At 35.7% G+C, this 11,522-nt stretch overlaps 1 protein-coding gene across 7 annotated transcripts; it reads left to right on the plus strand.

The window, feature by feature from the left end:
• Positions 1 to 507: 507 nt before the first annotated feature.
• Positions 508 to 10,807, plus strand: LOC124213148 (uncharacterized protein CG5098). Of its 7 annotated transcripts, none has more exons than XM_046614105.1 (7): positions 508 to 618; positions 2,183 to 2,398; positions 2,773 to 4,085; positions 4,164 to 6,191; positions 6,285 to 6,466; positions 6,545 to 6,863; positions 7,015 to 10,807. In XM_046614105.1, the coding sequence occupies exons 3-7, from the start codon at positions 3,992 to 3,994 to the stop codon at positions 7,215 to 7,217; spliced, it is 2,826 nt and encodes a 941-aa protein (XP_046470061.1). In that variant the 5' UTR covers positions 508 to 618; positions 2,183 to 2,398; positions 2,773 to 3,991; the 3' UTR covers positions 7,218 to 10,807. The 7 variants fall into 7 exon arrangements, with proteins under 7 accessions (XP_046470061.1, XP_068989941.1, XP_046470065.1 ...); XM_069133840.1 differs by having other exon boundaries at positions 3,435 to 4,085; XM_046614109.2 differs by lacking the exon at positions 508 to 618 and adding an exon at positions 885 to 1,006.
• Positions 10,808 to 11,522: the final 715 nt, after the last annotated feature.

Below are 11,522 nucleotides of genomic sequence, written 5' to 3' on the forward strand. Positions count from 1 at the left end.
CAAACTTTCAGGAGAATCGATCATTGGTTTGGGTACATTTAAACGGTCGCATCGTTCGATTAAATTCGAAAATTAATTTAGCCAAGGAAATCGAGGCTGTAGGAGGAATAAAAATTCGAGGAAGTGGATTCAACTGATCACGTAATTACAGCTGTTTACACATGCGTATGTGGATACCATACGTGTGTATACGTGTGATTACAGTGTTTGCAAGTCGAGTTTATATGGTGCAGTCCTATCAAGATTTGTCCGTCGATAAAATTTCATTCAACAATGTCGAGGGACAAGCATCTGAAAGAAAATTGTTCGATTCGAAGGGCTTGAGAGGGAGTGAAAATCGGCAATATCCTTCCTGCCGTCGATGAAAAATCAAGTCTGTACAAACTTCGGCGGCACAGCTGATTGCAAGCGTACTTTAGTGTTTGGGGTGAGTGTGCGTTGTTCGCTGTGCAGAAAGATGAAGAGGTTGATGTTAGTTGACGCCGCCTCCGCAAGGTGTCAGCATTGCTTGCGGCTCGGTAGCGGCCACCATTGTTAAATCCTGGTTTGGTTGATGTCTCGACGATTTTTTGGCCAAAAATCGTAAATTGCATGCCTCGCACGGGCCGCGTAAGCTAGGTAGGTAATCGGTAATATCGTCCACGATCCGTTTATCGATAAACCAAGTTTTGGTGATAGTGATGTGCGCCGAATGCCGAGGGTTAAACGATAAATCTTGTGAAATAAAATGTGGCATCGATTTACGCAAAGAAAGGCACCATGTCGGGGTGTTGGTGTTGGAGTGATGCATGCGTGCCGGCAGCAGCAGCAACATCAGCAGCAGCAGCAGCAGCGTTTAACTTTTCTCACCGTATTCAAAACGTCGGAAAAAAAATCTCTAGAGGAAACCGATTTGATATTTCGTCATTGTTCGTAAACTTTGCTTCGCCTTGCCTCGCCTCGATATTACAACGTCAGAATATACACTTTGCACGTACTTACAATCAGCGAATCAACTCCACACCTGGTAGTACCTGCCTTACACCACTACATCGCGTTTATACACATTCGAAATAGTTTGTCAGGTGTAAGCAAGCAACTAGTTATAATACTTATATCGACGCGGCCCTCGTAACAATCATTTCATTTATTTATTATAATGCAATATTACAGTTGCATACGCTCTACTCCGTCCACTGGATTTATAAACCGTTAGAATTCCACTGTAAAGAGACGTAACAGTTGTTCGCCAATTGCGTCTATTATTTTTCTATCGCGAAGAGGTTTTTTTTCTTGCTCTCTCTCTCTCTCTCCCTCCCCCCTCTCTTCTCTCTCTCTTTCTCTCTCTCTCTCCGTCTCTTTCTCTCTCTCTCTCTCTCTCTCTCTCTTTCCCACAGATGCTCAATCATTTGCCTTTATCCCATTCCTACTTACGCGTTTTTCCTTGTTACGCTGCAATACGGAAGTGTTATTTTGATTTTTAACTCTTCAATCTCCATCACGCACGTATGTACGCGAAACTACGGTGAAAATTTCACGATTTGTTTACTCTTTCGGTTAAATCACAGATCCGCGATTCCCAAGTTAATTCGTTTCTATGAACGTATTAAAGTCAGTGATTAAGTCGTATTTTTAACAATTCAAATTGAATTAGAAAATAAGGTATAAACTTTCGCCTCGCACTCGGCTGAAATCGATTCTGAAAGTTTAAATAAAATATTCGTAATAAAACGTGCCAGACTATCTATTGAATATCTAATGAATTTATTTATCATACAGGAGTGGCGAAGTGATGTTTTTTTGAAAATTTCCCCTTACTGCTACGCCATGCTGCTGTACTCGGAAAATTTATCATTAGCCTCGTGGTCACAGCTAAAATGAATTTCACATTCTGTATTATTATCATCGTCAATGTCAGTGAACGTCGCTCAAATGGTAATACATGCACACATTTAAACGTGTGGCGGATTACCTCACCTAACTTTTTTTTCATTCTTATTTTATTCTATTTTATTGCCCTCAAGCGTACGAAACTTATTACCGGCTGTAAATGGTTTCACAGGCATTGATGACTCTTTTTATCGCTTTGAATCTCTCCTGAACGAATCTGTTTTCTAAATATATATTATTCATGGAGGTAACTCATAAGTGAGAAGACAAAGAAAAAAAATAAATAAATAAAAAATAACCTTTCGTTGTTTAGGAAATCTAGAAGAGCCACAGATGAAGTGAACCACTCTACATGTGACGTGAAACTTGAAACAATTTTCCTGGCTATAGAGATTCTTCGAAAAACTCAAGAACAGCTGGTCGAAATCTTGGAACATTAATAAGTTTCAGAAGTGAACGTAATCGAACAGCACAGACACTTGCCATGATTTAAATATTAGGAATAATAAGCATGTTGCTCCCAGTAATGGTAAGGATCAGCACAAAACTTCATTGTTATTTGAAACTGACAATTGCATGTAGTATAAATTTAATTGAGCGTTAAGCAGTGATAAAAACACTGTCGACAATTTCATAAGTTTATCACACTCAGAATGATTAATTAATCCTAGAATTGGTTCTTGCTCACTAAATATGAAGAATTCAATGATTTTCTTTCTACATAATCGTATGACGTATATTGTATCAAACATTGTTTTAACAGATCATTTTTTATCCATTTTTTGCTCAACTTTTTCTAGTATTTTCATTTCTACCGAAGTGACCAGCTTGCTCGATTTTCTTCATTTTTGGCATATTTTTGGATGCAATGAACAATGATCAATTTCTTTTTACTCGTTACAGGGTTGCAAATTCTGGGAATTGGATCACAATGGGAAAGCTCGACCAATTGTGGGTCACAGGGCTACCAACATCGTTGGTTGGTAGCGCCTATTAGCGTGCAAAGTTTTTTTTTTTTTTTTTCAAATAAGTTGCGCTCAAAGACGATGACGATATAATTAAAGGTCATCAAATAACGTTTAATTTATTGATGCCAATAATTGTTTTAGTTTAAAAGTGATACGACTCCATTCCTTGTTCACAGACAGACTTTAAAAACCAATTAAGTTGTGTTAAACAGGAAGTGAAGCGGGTAACTGATTTCACCTTGCATCACAATTGAGTGTAATACTTTTTCGAATCTTTTAGTCCGAAGTAATTTTTTACATGAAGTGCCGTTATTGATCTGACTAAAATCGATACACGCTCGATATTTAATAACTCTTAAACATAACGAGTAAATAACTGGTTTCTGTCGCTTTGTTTTATCAATTGTGTAATAAAGCAGAAAAGATTTGTAAATAATTATTTTAATCATTAAAAGGAAACCGATTAAAGTTTGAGATAATTCATGACCGCGATAAACATTAATTCGATTAATTAATCAATCGAAAAATAACATTTATGAAACTGTGGTACGAAAGTTTTCATAACTTTTTCTTTTAACTATTAAAACAAATTTACAGATGTCAAAATTCCCTTGATAAATCCTGTAGAAGAAAGAAGTTGTGTTTATGATAAATGAAAGTACACTGCGAAACCATAAACACCAAAACAGTACCAAATTTCTTATATTTTATGTTCATGTATAATAAAAATCTTTTCGCTATAAACAGTGCCGGGTTTTGTTTCTGTGTACACTGTTATTGAAAGAGGTTGACTGTACTGAAAATCAGTAAAAACAGAATATTTACGGTGTATATTGTTCATCGGATAGAATTTGACGTGATTCAAAAGGACATTCCAACGTTGAAAGCGAGCATAGTGGTAAAATAATTATTTCTTGAAGAAATTTAATTAGCGAAAGCATAAGTTATTGCACCGTAATTGTAGATAACTATTTAACAGTTCTAAATTTTAAACCGAAACATTTGAATCACTCAACAGCATCTTCAGTTCGTGGTATAAAAACGTGTAAAAACATAAATGATCAATTTGTAAACGAGGAAGTGAAGATAATTATTGAAACACACGACTTGGCAAAACTAAAATTTGATCCTCCAACTAAATCAACGATTTCAACATGTCTGGACAGTATCCAGGACATAGTCGACCCCCCGTGGGCACACCACCACCTCAAACTGTCTGGAATCATCTAACCATGGCACAGGGACAAGGTAAGACTTCAAACGCTATTAGTCAGACATTGTGAGGCTAATACAAGAGCATTTAACAATGGAATTCTATAATTTCAGGGCTGAATATGCATCCGACGGCATTGCCTGGCGCGGCTTTGAATGCTCCTGGATTTTACACACATCCATCAATGACACGAGCGTCGCATTTGGCATCTCAATTGACTCCGCAACTAGCCCACACACAAGCGCCGCCAACTTGGCATACACCAACAGTACCTTCTAAACCTGTAACGCCCTCGAGCGCATCTGGAAGTCCTTTGTTTAGCTTACAAATGTTGGTCGACAATCGTCAGAACCAAAACCAGTACAGGAATTCACCTGGCAGTCAGAGTACACTGGATCTGTCGGCAACGTCAGATATTGCTGAAAATTATTCAAGGATACCTCAAGATATACCGATCAGTTTGACGGCCAGAAGTGTTGATAAGAGCAGTAGAAACGGTAACATCATATCACCACCGATACCTTTGAACGGAGAAACCTCATCTGACAGCGGTATCAGCTCTTCAGTTCCGACACCAAATTCTATCAGTGAACCTGTTTCCTTGTCTACAAAGGAAATAACAACGCCTAAAATTACAGTGAAAAACTTTGAAAGCAATTTGAAGGGTGTTGCCAATCTTCATGACAAAGTTAAAGACCTGAATATGGATAACTTTGCTCAAAAAATGATGAACTTGCCACCTAGTGTAACCATCGAAAGGGTATCGACAGAGAAGAAGGATCATGAAGTATTAAAGTCCAAAGATTCGTTGAGCGTAATTGCGCAAGGACCTCGAAGTATATTACCTGTTATTGTTAATTTAACATCAAAAACGGCAGAACATAGGGACGTGACGGACAGTCCAAGGAGAGAAACGAATGAGATGGACAGAAAGGTGGAAGAATGTAGCGTACGGTCACCAAAACATCCTCTTAAACGTGGTAAAAAGGGGGTTGATTCGTTGCTGGAAAAATTGGAGGGAGGTAACAAGAAATTAGGCTGTATGGAGAACATTGGCTCGGTTATTGTAACTCCGATTGAAGAGAAGGACGCGTGTAGCATAAAGAGCATGTCGCCTGAACGTCAAAAATCCAAATCGCCAAGTAGAGAGGATGAAGTAATATCACCGTCGTTTAGTAACGACGATTCTAATGACAACGGTAAACAACGTAGGAAAAGAAAATTAGAAAAACCTGTCAGGTTAAGTAAAGATTCAAAAACTGAGGTCGAAGATATGGAACTTGAACCGACCGAACCGTCCGTGCCAAGAATGTGCGAACCAATACCGGAAAAAGCAAACTCTCTACCAATTCCAAAGCAAGAGGAAAGGATAGAAGAAAATCAGCCTATCAGAAGGCGGAGAAGCAGTGAAGGACCAGCGTCTAATGTACCTGCGAATAATCAAAGAGCAAGAAGAAAATCCAGTGACGATGCGACGGAATTTTCCAAGGTTACAAGCCCGAAGGGTATTGCCAATGCGAACCCGTTCAACGAGGTCGAATCTGAGTTGGAAAAAATGTTTGCTGGTATTGTGGAAACTGATGCAGAATCGAAAGAGGATTTGCCGAAAGTCGAGTCCATGAATACGGAGAAAGAAAACGTGGTAAACGTTGACATTACGGAAAACGAAATGGAGGCTCAAGACACTAAAGCAATGGATGTTACATCAACGGTAGAAACTAAACCGTCGCCGAAAAAGACAAAAAAAGGTAAAGGCAGAGGTGGTAAGAGAAAAATATCAAGATCCGCAGATGCAATATTTGGCAGCGATATTGGCGATTTACCGCAAAAAGAAACTAAGAAGAAACGGGCGTCTAAAAATGCTAAAAAACAAGATATATCGAAGAAAACCAAGAAGACGACAAAAGTCGATGGACTTAGAGAAATGGCCTATGACTCCGGCTCCAATGCAAGTTCCATCAGGTCCCGCGGACCTGTGGTTCATGTCGAGGGACCAAGGGACAGTCCTTTGAGTGTTCAAGTGGTTAACGCCCCACGGGAAGAGGAGGAGGAGAAGAGTAAAGAAAAACGGAAAAGTGTGGGAAATGGTAATACTGGACGTAGCAAGAGGCTGAGCCATCAAAATGATCTTGATTACCGTGGTAAGAATGATGGTTTTACGTGATTGTAGCAAAAACAAAAAGTGGGTTTGAATCCTAAATGTGGTATTGTGTATGTATTATTTTACTCAACAGGAAAAGTGAGCAGAGCTGGTCTATTCAGTTCAACCCTATCTTCTCGGTACGACGCTCATACCACAGATTCAACGTGGGTTTGCGTCTTCTGTAAGCAAGGACCACATTCTGTTGTTCCTGGCGATCCGGCAAGGCCACACCCAAATTTATCAGGTCCTCACATCGCTGCTGGAACCTACATGGTTTGTATTACTAAACTAAAAAATGAAGACAAGTGTAATAAATGACAATTGAATAAACATATCCGATATTGATTACAGGTTCCTGCCGGCGTTTTGAGCGATTTGTTTGGCCCCTATTTGATAGGAAAAGAACGGCTCGAGGACGGGGTGATGTCCGCTGACGAACAGGAAATAACTACGGAACAAAAAAAGGGTGGAAAAAATAAGAGGAGTTTAAGACATGCAGGATTGGCTGATCAATTTGCAGCTAAAATGGGTAAAAAAAAAAGAAATTCCATCGAGGGAGGAATTAATACGATGTTGACGGGAATGACGCAGCTTCCTGGAGAGGAACAACGGTGGGAAGTATGGCTTCACGAACAATGTGCAGTCTGGGCTGCGGGTGTTTATATGGCAGGTGGGTCAGGTTTCTGAATATCGATATATTATTCATAAACAATAACGTACCACTTTGGTAGTAATTAAGTTTGAAATAAAGGACAACTCTTCTTTAGCATTTATATGTAAAGAACCTGTTTTGGAAGTTTTTAATTTTTAATCATGTTCAGGCGGACGAGTTACGGGACTTCAAGAAGCTGTCTGGGATGCTGCGAAATCGGTTTGCGATTCGTGCGGTTTTACTGGGGCCAACATCGGCTGTGTGAAGCGAGGTTGCCGTAGCGTAACTCACTACCCCTGTGCTCTCACCAAGGGCTGGCTTCTCGACACGAATCAGTACATACCCAAATGCAACCTACATCGAGTTACGTGAAACTTTGGTGGGTCGGTAAACAGGGAAAAAATTGTGTAACATCGTTAAAATATAAGGACTATAAAACGTTTTAACCACGTTTATAAAGTAGAAATTGTGTATGCGAAAAAACGGATGCCGGAAAGATGTTAGAAAAGGAATGGTACGTGGACAACGAGTTGTCACGTTTATATTAGTAACATCTATTTACCTCTAATAGAAATTTTTCCTGTCTCTCGAGTAATTATGTATATTTTACTGAAACTCTGTGCGAAACGGTTGACTTTAATATTTGAACTTTATCATCGTTTGCTTGATATAGCGTGATAAGTAATAAGTTATTCCGCAAATCTGGATTATGTTACAAAGCATGAAGGCAGACCCGAAGGCTGTAAAGCCCAAGTGATGTAAAATAATTTTTTTTTTTTTTATTTTCTGCCTAAATCAGCGATTTTGCGTAATCATAATCTGAAATTTAAGTATACATTTGTTTTTGGTATATATCTGCGATTCATTGCTATCTCCTTGTGTATTATTTTCGTAACAACTTACAGCACTTCAATTTAAATGGTATAAGTTTCAAACTGGAATGTGTTTCAATGGGTCTTGAGTTAATATTTCACATAACCCAATTCTATTACAGGAAAAAAAATTCAAATCACAGACGGCCGAGGTGTGAGGATTTATTTAGCGATGCCTCTTGTAGTCGCAGATGGTTTCTAATGTGATAAGTATTCCAAATTATTTCGAAGTAGGTATCTGCTATATGAGGAAAGCATTATTTGAAAATTTGATTGGAATAAAGCAGTTGTTCGAAAATCTCGTTTTATCCATCTGAACTCGACTGAAACGTTCCGTAATATTGTTTTTCTACCCATATTGTCTATCATTTCGTGAAGGACAGAAAGACGTTGACATGTTTTCTAGTGACCAGTCCCAAAAGTTTGTGTAAAAATGTTAATCTGCTGATAGAAAACACTGGTTAGTTAAATATAGAGGGTTCAATAAATCACGTAATGGCAGCTGTTACTGTGTATTCTCATTTATAACTTTACTAGACTTTTTTACACATCTATAATTCTAAATATACAACAGCAACAAAGTGATTTTGTTTGTAATATTATTGGAATGTGGACAACAAATCAGCTATTAATAATAGATAGAAGAATTTTTATTATAAGAATAATTCGGTCACTGGAAAACAGGTAAATTTAAAATGCCCGCCCTCACAGAGGTATTGTTTATTTTTATTTATTTTTATTTTATTTTATTTTTTTGCGCATTTCACTTTTCATTTGAAAACACTAATGTTACTTCTCGTTGATCTAGATAACTATACCTAATGCTATAATCATGTTTTAAAGATGTCCAATCCAGAAACAGGTGAGACACAGGACAATGTAAAGTATATTGACTGTAACCTGAAGACATTTACCTAAATGAAAGCAATTATATACTTATAATTAGCGCTGCAAGTCTGCCGTATTCAGTTTTTTTTTTTTTTTCCATAAAACATAAAGTTTTACTGTAAGTATCAAGAAGAAATAATATATTGTGAAGTAACGAAGTTCAATCATCGATTGCGTTTAAATAATTGTTATACATTCATTTTCATATTTCGAATTTTACGAAATGGAATATGCATGATCTTATGTAAGTACACAGCACTGTTGTACAGCATAAATGAATATTTTTTTCTTTGTTTTTTTTCTACAAAGCAAGGGAGTCGAATTGAACAAATTCATTTACTGAACCGCTAGGGTGTTTATACCTTTGCTTGTAAATTTCAATTACAGTAGTATACAAATCAATTTCAAAGTTTTATATGTATGGATATTTTTTTCTTAAGCATAGTACGTCATCAATGAATTCCTATTGTACAAGGAATTGGCAGGGGTTTAGTTTTGTAGTTAAAACTGTAATCGCAGTTTTTATAGACATTGACAACCATTGTCCAGTGATTGGTAGTAATATATTTAAAACAAGCTTAGGAATCAGAATAATCATTTAATTATTAGTTATATTATACGTCGTACAAAACAAGGAAAACAGATTTTTGCTACGATAAAGGTAAAGAGCTAAGTTCTGGCATATTGGAAAGGAAATTGTAAAAAATGAATAATAATAATAATAATAATAATAACAATAATAAATATATAGGTATTGTAAATATATACTTTTATTTCATGTAGGCCGAAGTATATCTACCGTAGTTTGTTTTTTCTCCCCCCGTTGAGGTAATTAAAATAATAATCATTTTTAAGTAATAGATTTATAATTAAAAACAAATAAAAGAAGAAAGAAAATTGAGAAAATTATCAGAGATAATGATTCTTTGTACATAATAACGTTGTGTAAAAAGGATAATGAAAAAACAGCATTTTATTTAGAAGCATAATATTCATTTGTAAGTAGATTACATGGGTTATTTTTAAAACAGTGACTAAATAGACTACACCATCATTTAGTTACTTATCTTGACAGAAAAAAACAATTTATTGCAAAGCCATAATGAAACCAAGGTTTCGAATATACAGTATATGCGTGTACAAATTATGTTCCAGCGTTTTTGAAATAATTCTCATTACGAATGATTCGCGAGTGTACATTATGCGTGACACAAGGTGTAAAATTATTTGACTATCCCTTAACAACGTCGCACTTTTTTCATGCTCTTCTATTTAACATGCGTAAAATAATTTTCGTTTATCAGATTAATTATATGTAACTTATAGATATTACGAACGCCAGCCACTAATTAGTCACGGTTTTGAATTTCCAATGTTACTAGGTGACAGGCCTTTTAAATTTATAGAAAAATTAAAAAAAAGACGATATCTATACGAAACAAACAAGAAAACAGTTAAAATTATGGTTTAGGTCTGTTAGTAAGGAATAATAACAAAACGCTTATACATATACTATATTCTATGATCATGTACGAAAGGGAAGCAAAATTTTATCCTAGGAAAAATTATAATACGTACCTACTTGTGATATAACAGATATCTGGAAATAATGATGATGATGATGATGATGTGTTTAAATGTGTTTTTCCACCTTATTTTTTTCTTGAAGATACAATTTCTTTTTTTATTTTTTTTTCCATCTTATTCAAATAATTAATTATGTAAAGTATCAGACTATCTAGTGAAAATTACGTGTGGTCCGAGCAAATGAGAATAAAATTGAGTTTGATGTGTGTAAAAATAAAATAGAAAAAAAAACAACAAAAAAAAAAATGAATTAAAATATAATAAAAAAATTAGAACTTGGTACATAAAATGCTAAGTGAAATGTAGCGTAAGGCTTGGAAATGATAGTTAAGCAAGGAAGTAATTATCAGGAAAGAAATTTCTTTAATTACAGAATAAACAGAAAAGAATTGACACAACAAAACAATAATAAAAGCAAAAGCCTAATACCCCTAATTTGTATAAAAGTTTACTATTATACATCTGTAAAAAGTGTAGCGGATTCTTATAATTCCAAAAAAGAAACAAAAAGACGAAATTTGAAACAAAACAGTAACAATCGAATGTATATGTCTTGTGGAAAATTGATCAAAAATGAAAGAGGAAAAAACTAATACAAACGAGAACTGTTAATTATACAGTAGATATTTTTACTTTTTTCATATCAAGCAACTTGCCTCCCCTGTTCCCCTCAAATTAGGTGTATGTAATTTTTGTGACCTGGTTTAATGATAATATCGAAAAGAAAATAATAACGGATTGTCTGTTTTAATCTCTATTGAATTACGTGACATTATAAATTCTGACAGATTATTATATTGGTCGATTCAGACGTACGATTAAGTCTTCATCTTTGTGTAATATAAATATATATGATAAATAGTAATAACAATAATGATAATAATAAAACACGGTAAGAATCACATTTTATTGCGTATAAATAGTGTCTTAAAAGTTCTATTCATCGATTTTGCCGAAATGCATGTATCTTTGTCGCTGACAACATGAACAGAATAAATAACGATTTTGCAAAAAATCTAAGAACCTTTTTGACACGTTTACACGCTTATCGTAAATCTGTAACTAATCACCCTTGTGTACTACTTTATTGCAATTTGATATTTTAATCTTCGAATTTACTCCAACGATAATTGATTGCCAATTTTTCCCAATATCCCCAAGTAATTTGAAAACTTTTCCGTTGAATCATTCCAACATTTATTATATTGATTTTCGATCAGTGATCACGTCGGGGAGCTGTTTTGAACTTTTGGTCATTCAAATTCCGCGCCGTCCGAACGGCCCACTTCCAGTTTCGCTCGCTAAGCTTCGGTGAACGTCCGTCGTGGCG

This window comes from Neodiprion pinetum, chromosome 2 (genome assembly GCF_021155775.2).
Source record: "Neodiprion pinetum isolate iyNeoPine1 chromosome 2, iyNeoPine1.2, whole genome shotgun sequence".
Classification (NCBI taxonomy): domain Eukaryota; kingdom Metazoa; phylum Arthropoda; class Insecta; order Hymenoptera; family Diprionidae; genus Neodiprion; species Neodiprion pinetum.